Source organism: Protopterus annectens, chromosome 9.part0, assembly GCF_019279795.1.
Source record: "Protopterus annectens isolate FY-2018-M chromosome 9.part0, PAN1.0, whole genome shotgun sequence".
Taxonomy (NCBI): domain Eukaryota; kingdom Metazoa; phylum Chordata; order Ceratodontiformes; family Protopteridae; genus Protopterus; species Protopterus annectens.
In genome coordinates, this window is record NC_056743.1 from 1,417,453,394 (window position 1) to 1,417,472,218 (window position 18,825).

At 42.4% G+C, this 18,825-nt stretch overlaps 1 protein-coding gene across 1 annotated transcript in view; it reads right to left on the bottom strand.

The window, feature by feature from the left end:
- Positions 1-18,825, bottom strand: part of LMAN2L (lectin, mannose binding 2 like) — a 364,835-nt gene that overhangs the window by 37,521 nt on the left and 308,489 nt on the right. Inside the window, exon 8 of the mRNA XM_044084378.1 lies at positions 17,367-17,501. Within this exon, the coding sequence (XP_043940313.1) occupies positions 17,367-17,501 (135 nt within the window). The remainder of the gene's footprint in view (positions 1-17,366; positions 17,502-18,825) is intronic.

An 18,825-nucleotide genomic window follows, 5' to 3' on the forward strand; every position in this document is an offset into this window, starting at 1 on the left:
CATGAGTACCCTCAGAAGCCATTTCTTCCCTATCTCACCCAGCATCTTTATCATAACTGCTGTGACCTCATCTAAGCCTTCTGCTTTCCCTGACCTCATTTTCCTTAGTGCTATTCTTACTTCTTCTAGGGTGGGCTCCCCTTCTTTCATCGTAAGCTGTGTCTGGAGAAGTACAGCTTCTGTGGGGTTTTCCTCATTCTGAAGCTGCTGGAAGTACTCCTTCAATCTGCCTTTGATGTCCTGTGGACTGGTGAGCAGGTTGTTACAGGCATCCCTTATGAAGGGCATCTGACTATCTTAACCTTACAAGCTGACATACTTTCTTTGGGCCACTTACTGAGTCACCTTCCAGAAGCTGGTAGAGTGCCTCTGATGCCCTATTCTTTGCTACTGCAACTCCTTTCTTAGCCTCTTGTTAGCCAATCAATATTCCTTCCTAGCCTGGTCAGTCTTTTCTATCTAAACAAATACATTTCTGTATCTGACGAATGCCTCTGGAAAAGGAGTCTGTAAAAGCTCTACAACACAACATCCGGACATCAGCTGGAGAACACAAACAAAGCTGCTACCATGCCTCTGGAAAATTCTGCAACTACTCCCAAAATGATGCTATTACAGTTCTTGGGGAGAAGTGACAGTAAACTAGTCTTCATCTCTTTCTGGAAATTGTTTTGGGGAGGACCTGAACTACCACTTTCCATCTTGCTGCTACAGATGAGGATGACTCCTGTAAAATGGTCACTTTGGAAGAAACAGGTTCTTGAGTAATGTTATGCTGGATCTGGAAATATTTTGATTTCCTCATCTGGCCTTTTTTAGTAAATTTATTGAAGATATTGTATGCTGGTTTATCAATATAGAAAGAGCTGTTGCTCTCCAAACGCATATACAGAATCATATACACACAATATGATACGACTTCAAGCCTTGTCAGCCACTGAGAGACTGCCACTTCTGCCCAGTAAAATGCAATGTTTTAATGGCATCATGAATTTGTGTCACAATGAAGATTCGGTGTCCGGTTTGTAAAATAGATAACTTATTGTTCATGGTGACAAACTGAAGGAGGCAAACACTCTCAGTGATTCTGTCAAATGCCCTTGATTTTTCTAACTGCTCAAAGAGTTAGAAAGGGTACAGTCTCATTTCATACTTTCTTCATATTAATAGTGGCTGAATTGACTTTTAAGAGGGATGGTCTTTCTTGGGATGACTTGTACATATTGTGTGACTGTTTTGGAGATGAAGATTTATATCAGGACTCTTAATTATGACATTAGTTAAGTCTTAAAAATCCCAGTCATATGTGGTAGAGCCATATCTCATTCCTCCTTCCTAAAGTCAAGTCATCTTTGATAAGTAGATGAGAAGCCTTTAGACTCCTGACAAAATATTTTCTCTTAAGGCCAACAGCTTCTTCAGGTGTCATATGGCACTGACACAATGGATAGCACATTGGACTTTTAGTAAAATGTTAAGGGGTAGGGAGATGGTATAATGGTTAAGGTGTTTACTTCACAGATACAAGGTACAGAGTTTGATTCTTACCTTTAACGGAAATTTGCTAGGCTTAAAATTGCCCACAAGGGTAGCTAGACGAGTACTTGCATATGTACCTATGACTCTATCATGTCCCCTGGGAGGAGGTGGGCCCTGAGGACTGTTTCCTTTCATCATCATGTCAGTGATGAAGAACCTACCAAGCAAACTAAAATCTCCAATGAAGGAAATCGTTTTCTTTTCTTTTTCTGTACAACTTTAGTTGACAGACTGGAACAGGTTCAACCTACATTAGGCAGCTTGCAAATGGCCTTCACTTGAGGGTAGATGCTGTCCTAAGTTGGGCCGGCTTTATACACCTGGAAGTGAAACAGAACTGACTGAGCTGAATACTGCAATATTTTGAACATATTTCCAAAATAAAAAAAACTGTATGAAACTGCAATGGTGGTACACCTGTGGAGGTTGAGAGGTTGAACATGTGTTGGTGCTAGAAATGGTGTAGACTGCAGTAGCTGCAAGTATAAGAAATACATTGATACCTACACTTGTGCTTGTTCCAGAAGTTTTTTATGAACCAGCATTTCATATCGACTTCCAGAGACTGCTGCTAAAATAACTCCACCATAATGCACCAATCTTATTTTATTTATTTAAAGTTTGGTACTCAAGTGAATGTCATTTCAGTGACCCTTTTCAGTTGCATCCTTGGCCAAAGGCTACTATTCAACAACAATACAAATTAGTGGTGAAGAGAGTACTCAACAAAACAAGCTCGGTGAATAAAAAAGTTATGTTCTTACCATAACATTCCATGTGTGTTGTCCATCTCATTCTTTATTCTCACGTATGGAAGCACTACAGCAAGTACTCTCTGTGGTTAGAATAGGCTGCAAAGAATACAGGCAAGATGGCAGCACTTTAAGGCAAAAGTAATCTATATTTTTGGAGTATTTTTTCACAAAGCTGTCATCATCATGGCATCCTTGCCACACTCTAAGAGGGTCCTGCATTAATCCTGTGCCTTCCTTGGCAGACAAAGATACTTATTTTACTATACTGCATTTTGTTTCACTGTATTAGAGTGATTAGGTCATACGGTATGAATTAAGGATCTATAACTATGGATTTGCACTTTCTTACTATCTCTGCAGCCAGCTTGGTGGAGTTGGGCATCCTGAAGCAATGCAGCAATTATCTCATTCTTACTGACAACCACCTAATTCTAAAGCAAACCGATACAGTATAAGACAGATATAGTTACACAATGTTATTGGAGGCAAGCCTCTAACTTACAAACAGAAACAACAAAACAGGTTGTCGGTAACACACACACTACAGATAGTATAGACCAGACATAGACCCATATAAGCTTAGGGTTTTATATGAGATGTCACACACAAAACAAGTATCCTCAGCAACCTCTTGGGTGCTCTGCTAAGACAACATGCACCAAGACATACAGTGTCACTGCAAGGTGTCTTAACCTCTAAGCCCATAAGGCAAACTACCACACAACACAATATTTTAGTCACAAGAGACTCTGTTGAGAGACACACAGTTGTTCAACTCACCAGGCTGAGCAAACAGAGAGTAACAGGTAGCTGCCTGGAGCTACAAGATCCCACATGCAATGAAGTCAGTGCACCACAAGTACCAGTATGACTCCTTCATAGGCCATGTGAAAGTAAATGACCGGAGGTGCATCTCCCTGGACTATATGATGAGAGACATGATAGAGCTCTTGGACTATGCTTCCCAGTCCGACAAGAACACACCATTGAGGAAGAATATATATACTTTTAAAGAAACTGAGGAATTCCAGTTTCTATCTTGATGAAAATCTGAGATGGCAGCTTTAATGCACGAATAACTTAATCCAATCTGAAAATTATCTCTGAAATACTCTAGTACTGTAGAAATGGAAGCAGAAAAAGGACTTAAGCTCTTTGATATAGCCAGAGTCGAGGAATCATTTTGTCTTCTCCAACAATGATGCCACAGTACCAACAGAAGACAATGGAGTTTAGTAATTGCTTAGTTTTTGGTGTCACTTCAAGGAGGTACAATATGGTAGATAGACCCTGCTGCTTTGTCAGGGATAGTCTGCACCTGTCCCCCCAGAGATTTCTGAATATTGGCTGAAACCTTGTCCATTCCCATAGCACGTTTGTAGTAAGTGCCAGCTTGATAAACCTACCAGCATATTTAAACTGACTCAGAATAATCTAAAGTTGTTACTGCTCAATGCCAGGAGTCTAAACAGGAAACTCCACTCCCTGCAAGCTCTCCTCATACTGGAGGATACAAACATCTGTGCAGTTACTGAAACTTGGTTTAAAGCCACAGAGGATATCCCAGTAGTGCAAGGCTACAACGTCTTCCACACATTTAGACCAGCTACATACTGCACAGGCAGGGTCTAAAGTTGGAAAAGTCTCACTTTATATCAAACACAAATACACCTCAAAGCTGGTATGGCACACTTGAGCCTCTCCATGTCCAATGTACCATAAGTAAAGTCCCATACCATATCCTTGCAAGCAAAAGAGCCCCCTTCATGACCCAGGAAACCAATACCACATAAGTGGATGCACAAAAGACCCTCCACATTCAACCCAATATTCATGGGAGATTTTAACTACCTCAGCATTAATTAAGAGTCAAACATGACCTCAAATATGAATCCCCAAAGATTCCTGCAGTTTAACACAAACGTCTTTGAACAGCTTAGTCTGCACACTCACCAGGGCTATAAACATCCTTGAACTGGTCCTCATAAATAAGGGGGAATGATGCACTCTCCTTTTTGTAAAGTTTTCACTGGTCCGGTCAAACCACAAATGCTGTCTCCTTTGAAATAAACACTAAGCCCATGACCCCAGAACATTTAAAAACAATTCTGAGGCTAACTACTGCCTGCTAAGTGACAGTTTAGCAAAATTCCACGCCCCCTTAAACCATAAGAACACAGCTGTCTATGTGGTGTGCAATTGCGTAAATAGCTACATAGAGACAGGTGTACCTACCAAAGGTAAACATAGGACAACCACCAAAAACAAGCCACCAAGGTGGAATCTCAGTATAAACAGGCTGCATAAGAAAAGAAAATTGTGTCCAAAAACATGATAGACATTGCCTAGCAAGGTAAAAACTCTCTCATCAATCTGAACAAGGAACTTAGGGGACTAATCAAGTCCACCAAAGTAAAATTTCAGATAAAAATAACCTCCAAAGCTAAGGGCGACCATAAGGTTTTCTTCAGTTATGCCTGCAACCTTAACGGCAATACCAAACAATGTGCTGAACTCATGGTGAATGGAACAGCCTATAAAGAAAGAGTCAGAGAACAGAATAAATTTGATAAATATGGCCCCAGTTTTACACCGGTTTCAAACTCAGTCACTCCCAGGAAACACCCTCCACAATTTCTCCACCAACTAAGGAGTAGGTCCACACTGAGCTCTGTAATGCCAAGAACACCGCTTTTATGGGTCCTGATAATATCCCAGGATTCCTCCTTTTTTAATTTCTCCAAATCTTTTGGGTTTATAAATACCATGACAGGAATGAACTCCATTCCTATGTCAAAGTATGATTAAAGTTCATGAAATTAGTATTGTTTCAAACCTTGATGTTAGACAGAAGTGCTCTTCGCAGCACCAGCAATCTGCCCAGTAATGATTCCCTCTGTAATTTGTATGGAGGTGCATGTATTGGTAACATATCTAAAAAAATGGTAACATATCTAAGTAAGATCATAAATTCTTATGAATAAGACCCGTTGCTCCTACTACTACTGGAACTGTACTAGTGAACACAAATTTTTTATTTGAAGCTTCTGACAGTTTTTCTTGTGGAAGTATTTTTTTTCCTCTAATTTCCCTCTTATTCTTTTTGTGCATCTTCTGTCTGAAAATTCTCGGCTTCTTGCATAATAGTAACAGTACATAATTTCTTTCTTATCCTCAATACTTCATTCTATCATCTTTATAGCTCTTTTTTGGCCCATCAGTTTTTGTGGACTGCCATTTCCTTCAACAGTGAGGCCATCCTCCTGAACAGTATGAAACATTACTAGTCAGGTCTGCCAGAATTTCTGTTTAACCATATCCTCCACACTGCCTTCATGCCAAATGAATGGAGGACTGCAACGGTTATTCCTCTGCATAAAGGGGCCTTCCATGGACCCAGGAAACTACAGACCCATAATTCTGACTATTCTTATAAGAAGGCCATAGAAAGAATTATCATTGATCTGATAAACAATGACATAGAAAACCTACAAACACCGGACACTACTCAGTTCAGTTTTGTTGAAGGCAGGTCATGCCTACCTAACCTGCTGCAGTTCTTAAAGAAGGTTCACCAAAGCTATTGACGAGGGCAACACAGTACACACTGCTTACCTCTACCACGCCAAAATGTTCAACACAATACTTCACTCTGCATTTTAGATAAACTTACAAAATTAGGCATAAATCACATATCACCCAATGGATAGTAGGCTGGCTCACAAATAGGACACAAGAAATTAGGATGGGGAATCCACCTCCATAAACAGGCCAGTCATTAGTGGAGTCCAACAGGAATAGGTGCTGGGGCCTCTCCATTTTGGCATCTACTTCTCTGAAGTCAAAGCAAACATTAAGGGTCTCTGGGTGCACAAGTCTGCAGATAACTGTTATTTAGGCACTGTCAGTGAATCCTCTAAAGATACAGATATCCCTCAAGAGGATCTAACACACACAACCAACTAGTGGCAGAGACATGGACTAAAAATCAATGAGAACAATGCATAATAATCTTTGGAAAGAAGGCCACCCCTAGGAATGACCACATTGATAATACACCCCTAAAACACAACCCAATAGTCAGTGATCTGGGAATGTATATTGACAGTAACCTGACCTTTGACCACCACATGTCTACTATAAGTGAAGACATCATTCTACACTGCACAACTTGCAAATAAGTGTATGGCATCCAGGTTCAAGGTCGTCAATGTTCTGCTGTACACAGCTCTTAGATCAGTCATAGAATACAAAGCACCCTTTGATACGTGCTTAACCAGACACTTGCAACAGCTTCTGAGACTACAGAGGTTCCTCGCAAAAGAATACAGGGAGTAGACAGCATATCCTATGTAGACCATCTGAAAGCGTTATCCCTGTACTCAAGTATCCTGCAGTCTGCTGAGTGGCAATCTATGTCTAGCCTACAAGGCATCCTCTGATCCCACACTGATGGATTTGTTGTACATCAATAAAACAAGTAGCATCAGAAATGCCCAATCTAAGGACCTAAACTTCATCTGAGGCATAGAGAGGACATGTTGGAAGGACAGGTATGTCTCTCAAAGATTACCCTTTCTCTGGAACAAGCTTTCCCCATCCATGTGAAGCAAATCTCACCCCTAACCTTACTGAAATGTAACTTGGACCAATGGATGGGAAACTGCAAATCTACCGTAATGGGCATGGGCAGACAGTAAAAGCCTGATGTGCACAAGCCAACATCGCAACCATAAAATTCCTTTGGGTATTGAAACATCTCAGCAATATTTTGTTAAATTTGAGGTCTTTCTGGCTATGCTTAAAATGGCTCTTGGGCTGATAGTCTACTAACGATCTATGAACCAATGAGCAGAAAATTATGTGCTCACCATAAAGATAGATCCATCTTGTCTCTTTCCATCTGGTGCACCATGTGGGATTACTGGAACTACTCAGGTCTGAGACTATCCATATCCAAAAGACTTTGGCCTCCCGAGTTCCACCTCCTCTGCTGATAATACCTTACCATACTAGGATTACCTCAAAATGAGTTTGCTCCTCTTTGCAAAAGCATCCACCACTTAATCCCAAAAGCAAACACTCAGGAACCCAAGAGGGAGAAGTACGATCCTCTTTGACTTTGTCATTCCACAATCAATATACACACTAAACTGGTGGGGGCAGGTGGGAGGAAAGTTTGAACCAGATGAGAAGAGACAGCACAGCTCTATCATTAAGGTGAGTACATAACTTTCGTATCAGATGTCTTTTCCCCAGCCACATAAAACCATAGGGAGGTCCTATAAAAGCACATTCTGCAATCTAGTGGAACCAAAGGAGGGTCTAGACTTGACTCAATATCCAATATGTAGTGGGATGCAAATGTATGAGTAACCAGCCAAGTAGCAGCAGTACAAACATCATCCAAAGCAGCTCTTGAGAAAAAGGCCATAGAGGCAGGCATAGCTCTAGCAGAATGACCTTCTGGTTTACAAGGCAAGGCCTTCCCTTTCAAGCTATATCCAACTAAAATACAAATAGCTACATGGACAGAGCAACCTTAGACAGTGGTGTACCCAACCAGGCCTTTGAAAAAGAGTAACAACTGATTAGACTTCCTGAAATATTTGGTTCTATAAAAATAAAACCTCAGTTGTTTATGGACATCAAGACAATGCAGTAAGCATTATCCTTTATTGAAAAATTCAGGAAAAAAAGAAAAACACTGGCAAGTGAATGGTCTGATTCAAACTGTTCTCATTGCCACCTTTGGCAGAAAAGTTGGACACATTCCTAGAGACACCCGATCTTTATGAAAAAATAAATATGGAGGTACAGAAGACAAGGTTTACAGTTCTGACGCACACCTGAGGGAAGTAACAGTCACAAAAAACAAGGTCTTCCAAGATAACAACTTCAAGTCAACCATGGCTGATGGCTCAAATGGAGGTGTGTTTGAAGCATAAAAGGCAAGCCCCATAGCAGAACAGGATTCTGGATTAGAGGGTGTAACAAAAAAAGTTTCCTTGAAAAAGGCCTTTGAAATTTTCAGAGCCACCAAGGGCATATTATTTCTGAGGATGTGAAAGCTGGAAATGTGTGTCTGCTGTACCTTAATAGTAAAATAACTGGAGTCTGAGTGAAACAACTCAGCAAGAAAGTCCAGAATCACCTTCAAAGGACCAGAGAAAGGGTCCAAACCTTTAGAATTATCCCAAACAGTGAAACGTTTCTACTTACTAGCATATACTTTACAAGCAGACACCTTCTGAGATGAAGATAAAATATGTATCAATCTCTTTGAAAATTTGGGATCTTTGGTCATCAGGGGAATTGTAGAAACCATGAGGTTACCAAATGTTTGAAGGTCGGGTGAATCCAAGCACATCTGGTAAGAAATCAGATCTAGAATGGGATCCAGAACCCAAGGAGGGTACCTCAGAAGAAGCCAAAGAAAGGTGAACCACAAACGTTGGTGCCAAAAAGGAATAATGAGGATCACAGTTGCTCTGCAATGGATAGCCTTCGGGAGAAACTATTATCAACAGGGTCAGAAGATATGCATACAGAACACATGGGGGCCAAGCATACAAAAGATCATACAGGGGTGACTGCCCCAGAGGAAGAACTAAGGTATAACAGCTGCTGCACTTGGTGTTGGATGGGAAAGCAATCAGGTCGCAACACAGAATGCCCCAGCTCCAAAACATCCGAGCTGCAATCCTTGGATGGACCACTTGTGAGGAAAAGAAAGTTCTTCCTCAGACTGTCTGCTAAAATGTTGGATTTCTTCAGGATATGTGGTGAAACCAGAAACGGCTGAGAAAATCACCCATTATTAAACCCTCATGGCCTCCCAGGAAAGGGGGCAAGATCAAGATATTAGACAACAAACATGCTGTCCTTCTGAACTGGGATTACATCCTTGGGAAGATGGTACTGCAAAGCCTGCAACACATGCAACACAAGGAGGACTGCTCTCATCTCAAAGATGTTCATGTGAAGACTGCCCTCCGTCATGGACCAAGTTCCTTAGACAGTCCTCTCTTCAAAATCCCCCCACCCCCATCCTAGAATTCATTGTGACCCTACCCAGCAGAGGGGAAGAACAGTTTCCTAGTGGACACTGGAGAGACTCCAACCACAACCTAATTTGATCTCAACACACGTTTGTCAACATAATGGGAAACTCCATCAAATGAGTCAGGTAAGACCACTGCACAACAAATGTCCGCTGCAAAGCCCTCATGTGGTACCTCACCAGGGGAACTAAGGAGATGGCAGCATCATGTGCCCCAATAGCTTGAGAAATAGCGATGCTGGAGGCTTTCTGTAAGACAGCAAAGAAATTGCTTGACAACAAAGGGTAAATATCCTTGGAGCTAGAATTTTTTCAATTTGAGAGACTGTGTCCAAGTGACAACTATGAATGTTAGCATCTGACTGGACTTGATATTTGACTGAGATCCCTAAGGAAAGGCAAAGCTGGAATAAGGTGTCCCTGGCCCTGACTAGTGATGTTCTCGTGGAGGTGTTGAGAAGCCAATCATCTGGGCAAGAGAAAAGCTGGAACCCCTGCAACCTGAGCCAGGCTGCTGTGGTGAATACGGGGGGAGGGGGTGAGACCAAAGGGCAGCTCCCTGGACTGATGATGACGATTTCCCAGCCAGAAGTGCAGAAGTCTCCTGGAACACCTTGCTATCTTTATATGATGGTAGTCATCTTTGAGGTTGACTGCACACATCCAGCTGTCCTTACTCAAGAGAGGCAGGATGGACTGCACTATGACCACCTAGAACTTGGTCTGTTTTACAACATGATTCAATTTGTTCAAATTGAAAATTGGCCTGAGGTCCTTGCTCTTTGGAAGAAAAAAGAACCTTGAATTGACCCCAAATAGACTTTGAATCTGCTTTGGTCTGGTGAGACCTCTTCAATGACTATTTACTAACAGCTTTTGAATTTTGATGGCTACAGCCCTTCTTTGGCAATGTGGCATGTATGGAAGATTTTCATATTTACCTAAAGTGTATCTAAAGATTGAATCATGTAACCTATGGATATGAATCTGAATACCCATGCATCAGAGGTGATAGCCTCAAAAGCTTCAGGGTCCACAGCCAAACAACTCCAGACTGCCTCCAGAGTCAGACAGATAGGCAGCCCATCAGGATCATTGAAAGGGTTTCCAAAACAAAGCTATGTGGAAGTCCTCTGTACAACATCAAAGGCAGGGCTGAAGTTGGTTGGTATTCCCGAGCCAAAACATCAAGGATCCAAAGATCTTAAGCATATGTCAGACTCCCAAGCTGCTCCCATCTGCCCTCATGCTAAGATCAGAGCCAAACTATCGAGAACAGAGGCACAAAGAGAGAGGGATGATTCCAAAACTCAAAGCATCAACCCTGACCCAGAAACCCCTGCCTTGAAGTGTCAGCTCGAAGGTTCACTAGTCTCCAACACTGCCAGAGTCAAGGAAACCAAGGAAGGGGTAGTAGCCAATATCAGCCAAACCATCTGATCTGACCCTAGAGATGGTAACACAACTGGCTCCGATAACCCTGGAGCCATAGGGCCCAAGGGAGGAAATAACTTGATGGAGCTGAAACCTCAGATCAGGGACCAGAATTCGACCTGATCAGCCATAACTGCATTTGGCTTGTAGGAAAGACTACATCAGTTGCTCCAAACCAGCAGGCATTTACTCCCAACCAAGTGGAATAATCAAATCAATAAAGTCACTGATGGAGGCTTAGAGGCTCACCTGCTGGTTGATGATACGGAGGACTGGAACTGAACCGGAGAGGATCAGATCCAGGGCAGAGAAGGAGACAACTCCTTAGAAGACTCTTGCAGAGCAAAGGGGAAAAGGGAGAAAGTGTCCTGCCGAAGGGAGCTCCTTTCAACAGGAAAGGACTCGGGACACTGAATGTAGGAAAAGGAGCCTTCCCCATAGTTGGCCCTATTGGAGATTTGGTCCTAGTTGTCAGATCTGATGATGGTGCTGAGGCTGCTGGAGGAGCTGAAGATCTTAGGACCTAGCAGACGGAACATGAGGGAGCCAATCATTTTCAGTCCCCTTTCAAATTACCGGGGTCCTTAGTTTCTTCCTTACAACCCCAATCTCCTTTATCAACCCTACCAGTCAAAGCAGAAGAGAAGAAAAAATCACCAGCTGGCAACAGATGCTTAAGGACCAACTTGGCCTTCCTCTCATTTATGGCAAGGGTGCCAAAACTTTCACATATAGTAAGCTGCAAGTAGCGGAGAGCAGCTCCAAGACAATAAATGAAATGTCATGCGCATCTTGGAAGGGAGCTTGTAGCCCCACACCACACACTTCTTGAAGCCCTTATCCAGACTACAAAACTACCCAAGTATAAAACTACAAATCAACACTGACTATCTTATTAAGTATGAAAAACACACAGTACTGACAAAACCTAACACAGAACCTAACTTACCAAACCTACACTACATAATCCTATACTAACAATAAAGCACAACAAGACACTACTGATAACAAAGAAACACTAGGGTAAAGGAAAGGGAAAAAACAAGATTTAGCTAACAAGCACTCAAAAAGGATACACCCCAAAGGAGTTTTATACCATGCCGCTGTCCAGGAAGGTGGCAAACGAGGTCTGAGGTAATCCTAGTATGGCAAGGTATGGGGGGTAGGGGAAGTGAAACTTGTGGGCTGAAGTGTTTTGAATATGGCCAATCTTTGATCAGAGTTGGATCCAATAACCCCACAGGCTGAACCAGACAGAAGACATTATATATTTTGTTTGAAGAAAATAAATTTGGTTTGTGAGAAGCTCTGCATAGCTTTGTGCCTATACGCCAACTGTCAAGACTCCCAATCACTGCATATACACTGAACTACTTCAAGAGTTGCTTCCTGTAGTGCAAAGTTTGATACTTCACCTTCGATTTGCTTACTGTGTTACTCTGACCAAGTCAATGAAGCTGGTAGTTCTCTGAGGCAATTGGAAAACTAAAACAGGCTTTTCAAAAGTCTTCCGGACAGCACACCTAGTAACTACATATGAACCTATGAACTGTGGGTCTTGAAACTCAGCAGAATAAATATCTGGAGAAGATAAGGCTATCATCAATGGGGGTACAAACAAGGAAGCATACCAGCTCAAAACCAAGTCTGTCTTTGACAACTACTTCAGTTTTGAAGTGATTATAGGAAAAATCCTAGCTAAGAATACCAAACGCTTCAACATCTGTGCCAAGAATCTAGAGGTCATCAGTGGCACCAAAGCCTCAAGGGCATGAATCGACCCAAGAGTCACCACTCACACTGGGCAGCTGAAGTTGCTAACTCTGAGAAAGACAGATGTTGAAACTGGAACTATTAGTACTGAACTCAACACTGCTGTCTCTGTAACTGAAATGAATCAAAGCATCAATATCAAGATACCTCTCAATAACAGCTTCTTATGGGCCTGTGCCAAAAACCTGCAGACAAGCACAGAAACCCCTCAGCATTCCAGTATGTGAAGTGCATGTGGTAGTCGGGCCCTTATCCTCTTGCAGAATCCAGGAAGAGATGCCAGAAAATTTTACCTTAGCAAAAGGCGTCTGCAAATTTTCCATAACTAAAATCAAGCAATACAGGTGTTAAGCATCACCTAGGCATCGAAGGTCATGGCACTGAGGACTCCAGTATTATGACAACTTCTTTTATGAGGTGTGAATCAGCTACAATAGAATCAGTTGTTTGAGTTACCACTCATGAGGCATGAGGATGGTCCTGCTGAGCCGGTCTATTAGAATGTTGGACTTCCTCGGTATGCGCATTGCTACTAGGAAGCAACTGAAGACATCGCCCATTGCCAAACCCTCATTGCTTCTCGACAAAGGGGATAAGATCTGGGTCCCCCGTTTGTTGATGTACCAGACTACTGACATGTTGTCCGTTTGTACTGCAATAATCCCTAGAGTTAGAAAGCTCTGAAAGACTTACAATGCTAGAAGCACCTCTCTCACCTCTAGGACGTTGATATGCAGATTGGTCTCTTGTACTGACCACGTGTCTTGGACTATTTATCCCAAGAAATGCCCCCCTCCCAAACTGGGAGGTGTCAACATGACACTGGAGGGAGGAAGTATAATGGATGCTCTCAGTTTCTTCAGACAGAACCCACCAAAGAAGAGAATTTCCGCACACTTGAAACAATTTTATAGGATGACTCAAAGGACAGTGATGAAAGGATCACTGCACCACTCGAGTCCATTGTTGAATCCTCATGAGTAAGCGAGCTGTGGGAATCAAAGTTACAATTGGAGCCATTGAACCTAATGCTTTGAGGATAAATCTTGCTGGGGCATTGGAATGGCAAGGACCTGCCAGGTGTGTGTTCTCAATGTAAGAATTCTGTTCTGAGGCAAGAAAGCTAGACAATGGACTGTGTCCAAATGGGCCACTATGAAATCTATCACTTCAACTGGTTGTAGATGAGATTTCTGCACGTTGATGGTGATTCCCAGTGCAGTTGCAAGGTGGAGCAGGTAATCTCTGGCTTGTATTAGTAGATGCCTGGTAGGCGCGGTCAGAAGCCAGTCATCTAAATATGGAAACACTCTGAATCTAAGGAGTCTCAGGTGAGCTGCTATCACTGCCATACACTTGGTGAACATCCTGGGGCCTGTGGTGAGACCAAAGGTCAGGACTCTGAGCTGGTAATGAGTGGCTCCCAGCAGGAAACTGAGATACCTTCATGAGTGTCTGGTCATTTTCATGTGATAGTATGCATCTTGAAGGTCAATTGAGCATATACAGTCATTCTTCTGAAGAGGGAGAATGGACAGGACCATAACCATCCAGAATTTGGAGTTCTTTATGAATTGGTTCAGGTAGGTTAAGTACAGAATTGGCCTCAGGTCCCCTGACCTTTTTGGCACTAAAGAACTTTCAGTAAATTCTGGATCCTGCTTGGTCTGGTGGGACCTCCTAGATGATTCTTGTCTAGCAACTTTGCAACTTCTTGCGCTGTTAGCTCCCTCTGATTGAGTGGAACATTGGGGAGAATTTTGTTTGGTTTTACTGGAATTTGTAAAAGGGGAATGAAATATCCTCTGGATATGATCCTTTGCACTCAAAATCATTTCTGATGGCTAGCCAGGCATCTTGATTCAAGGATAAGTGACACCCAAGTGCCTCCAGAAAGGGACAGTCAGGCAACCTTTCATGAGTGCTGGAATGACCTGTACAAGAAAGAATCTCAAGTCCCTTGATTCTGTGGACCCCCTCTGCCATACAGCTGGTGTCTATCATTATAATTATTTCCTCCTCTGCCTCTGGGGGAAAAATCTCCATGTGACTCCTGGAAATTACCTTGAGACTTCTTGAACCACATTTTTTTATTACCACACGGGTTCCTATAAAAGGATCTCTGTGGGATAGAAAAGCGAATTCCAATGGCAGACAAGGTCTTCCTGTCCTGTTCACTCCAGAAGAGAGTCTCCTTCACTGTTGGGCCAAACGATGATCCATCAAATGGAGCACTGATGAGTGAGGCCTTGAAAGTTTCCGCCAAGTCACATAACCACATCCAGGCATGTCTCCTTATGGCTACACCTGAACCGGCTGCTCTTGTAATATCCTCTGCAGCGTGAGAGACTAACCTCATGGACACGTTCAAGATGGAGGGTGGCCATTCTTGAGGAGAAGGTTTTGTGTTCCTCTGTAGACATGGGCTCTGAGTAAAGAAACTCTCTAATTCTGCCCAAGTCCCTTTGTAATCTGGTGAAGTGTAGCAGGTAATTCAGCGATTGCAATGTGAAAGTCGCTGATTCATACATCTACTTCCCAAATCTGTCCAAAGCCCTAGACTTCCTGTTAGGGGGATGGACAGTGGAATTTTGTTCCACTAGCTCATTCTTCATGGCTGCCACAATAACTATGGCATCTATGGGAATTCCTTTCATCCAGTGCTGTCCATCTGTCAGTGCACTAAGAATTTTATCTGGTTGTTTTGGAATAGGTTGCACAAAGTCTGGTTTCTTCCAATCCCCGCAGAAGACAAGAGCTATATGCTCATCCACTGCGGGGGGGGGGGGGGGGGCATGATGTAGCTGGGCCAGACCTGAAGATTTCCAAAAACACAGATTCCTCCTAGGAAGGGTTTTGGGCAGACCAACCACCTTTCTGGTGAAGGATGTCTAGAATATCTCCAAATAAGACATCTTCCAGTGGAGATCTAGGGGACCCTTCCCCCTCATCGAAGTTGCTGGCTTCTGTGAGGGGTTTCTGACTGAGGGGAATCCCAGTGCCTCCTCTTGCATGTTCTCTTATGAGGAGCATCTTCAGTGGAATGTTCCAGGGAGGTATCAGAAGAGACGGGGACCACCATGGGTGGAACTGTTTGGAAGCTCTTCTGGACTGGCTGTTCCTGAGGTGGAAGATGTGAAGACGCAGACACATGATCCAGAGAAGGAACACGATATGGATCTGAGGACAGGAGAGTTGATGTTATTCTTGTCTGGGAGAAAGCTCTCTACACCACCTCAAAGCCAGAGGTACCCATAGAGACCCAGGACAATCCCTCTGAAGCAGCGACTTGGAGCAAACAAACCCTAAGTCTTACCGATCCTTTGCTCTCAGGGAAGTCTGAGCTATCAAATTCAGAGGTTCTGAGGGGAAGCAATGGCACCAAAAACCTCAGAGTCGAAGTCAACCCCATCAGATCCAACGCCGATGCTTTGGCTGAAAGAGCTGTCGTGCTCCAACAGAGTCAGAGCCAATCGGGTCAGGGACGTAGTCAGAGTCTAAGTAGGAACAACAGTATGATCCAAAGTATCAATTCCTGGAGCCTTCGGATCCATGAACACTGAAATGGGTGGTCAGATCGGAGAAGGAGTAACAATGGGAAGAAAAGCAGATTGGCAGCTCATGGCTCTGGTGGGGGATGGAGCTGGCAAAACTCTCATCTGAATTTGTGTCTTGAGGAATTTCCTCGTCATCCTATCCATCTCACGTAGAGGTTGGTCTAGAGGACTTCTTGGGAGTCTCAAGAAGGGGGACCTCAGCCTTGGGGACATCGGTTTCGGGGAGAACCTGGGAATACGGATCTGAGGAGATCGATCTGAAGACTTTGGATCTAACAATTTTGGAACCTTTTTTTTTTTTTTGGAAGTTCTGAAGTAGACGTCAGTGAAGGAGTCCTAGCAGGAGAGTACTTATGGTGCTCCCTGAGCTCCTTAGATTTTTGAGGGGGGGTTTGAGCCCCTAAATAAATAACTGAAGAGGAAGCTGAAGCAGGGAGGAGACTTTTTAAAATCAGTTTGTTCCTTCAATCACTTATAGTTCTAGCACTGCAGGCCATGCAAACAGTACAGGGAGAATCCAGAAGTGCTGGGTCAGAATTAGGAATCTTATGCCCACAGGAAGTGCATTTCTTGAATCCAGTTGGTTTATCTGCCATACCAGAAAGAGAGAAAACAGTTAATGTACACAGTTTTTTTTTTTTTTTGTAAAGTAAGGAAAAAAAAAGAAGGAAAACTACCAAAAATCGTAGCTAAGAAATATACCTGCAGGTATAAGGGAGAAAAACTACCAATGATAGTATTAAAACTAATTACCAGAAGTTAGCGAAATAGATGAGAAGAGGAGAAAACTATTTTAATTTAAGTAGAAAATAAACAATCAACTCCAACAGGGCTCGAGAAGTCACATTCCAACCATCTTGATGAGTGCAAATGAGATCTGAGTTGTTGTAGTGGTCAGGGGAATTATGAATAAGGGAGGAGCTCAAGATTTGGATCCTAGAATCTTTAGAAACTGGCAGAGTCAGATCTGAACCCATTGGTTGAGGAATAAATGAAAATGACAACATCAGATCTAACTTTTGTTTACTTTCTGCCCAGGTTATGCAACATCACACCCACTGGTTAATAATGAGCAAGAGCCATATGCTTTCTACGTTCACTGTAATGATGCAAGTAATCATCTGTGGAGATCTGAAATTTAAATGATCACTATTCCTTCCCCCAAATCTGCAAAATCTGACAGTGCTGTGATGGGCAGAATTTCAAAATCTGAAAGGTCAAAGCATTAAAATAAATTTCATTTACTTCCAGGTGGTGTCCAGTTGTCCACACTAGGTTCGGTCACTTCAACATTCTCTTCAGGCTCTTCCACTTCCTTCAGGGTCCGAGTACGTTCAACAGTCAGTTCATAAAACTTTAGTGAAATAAGCTCATGGATATCTATGAGGAAAAGACACAGGATGGTTAGAAAAAACAGTTTAAAAGGACAGTTGGGTAGTAGAGCAAACAAGGCTGCAGTTTGGATTCTCATTTTTCTCTGTTGTATTCTCTTATACTGATAACCACTAACAAGAATCCCCATAGGATTCATTTTCTAGACTAATTAAACCTTGTCTGCATTCTCTCTCCAAATGGTCTGCAACAATTCCCACCAAACAGTGACAGTGACAGTGACAAAAGCATAAATAAGCTTGATCTTTTCATGTACCAGTAAAACATTTTATTTTACGTACAGATATGCTTAACTCTTCAGTACACTTATAGTGATGCTCCATTAACTGTATTCTACCAATAGCAACTGCTTGAAAAGTGAGTTATTCTTCCAGCTCAGGCTGGGAAAATGTCTCAACAGCTGGGTTGGGGGAAGGGGGCAACTGCCCTGAGGGAAAATGAGGGGGTGCAAATGGCCATTCCCAATTGCTCTTTAATGTATACCAGCTTTTAAAAGCTGGTATTTCACTTGTTGTTAAAGTTGAGCACTGTAGCACTGTCTCTGTAGTCTAAACTATAGCAACTTCTTGTTACATTTTAGCAAGTTGTTTTCTAAGTTTAAAAGTAAATATTTTTCAACTTAGTAAAATCTGAGAGCTGTAGCACTCAGTGTACTGTCTAAGTTAACTGTAGCAAGCAGTTTACTATAGTTTAACAGTTATGTGAAACCTGAGGGCTATAGCACTCAGTGTGCAGTATAAGCTGTAGTAAGCACTCTTCTACAGTTTAAAAGTATGTTTTAAGTGAAACCTGAGCTCTGTAGTGCTTTGTGCAGGATATTAACTGTAGCAAACTGTTTGCAATCAATTTGCTACGGTTTAAAAGCAATACATTTTTTTTTTTTACAAAAATGTGAGGAAGGAGGATCATGGCTGGGTGTAGAAATGGGACGTGATTGGCTCCATCATTTCAGGAACCCCAAGTACCTGACCATGGACTTTTTTTTTTTTTTTATTTGCTGTGCCACTGAAGAGCTGAAGCAGCATGTTATGTATCTGGCCATCTAGTTAGCAGGTACTGTCTACAGGAAGCAAATTGGCATCCTGCAGCTTTGCCTTTTTTTTTTTTTTTTTTTTTTACATGAAAAGCTGAGGAGGTGGGGCACTCATTTGTGTGACCAGCGCAGGACACTGGTTGAATCAGCTATGCCTCTGTGTCCAAGTATGCATTTCTGACGTTTGAACCCAGTAATGGAAAAATGAATTTAATCTTGACCCCAGGTGTAATCTCAGACTACAAAAGTCTGTGAAAGTGTCACTGATGCAGGCTTCTT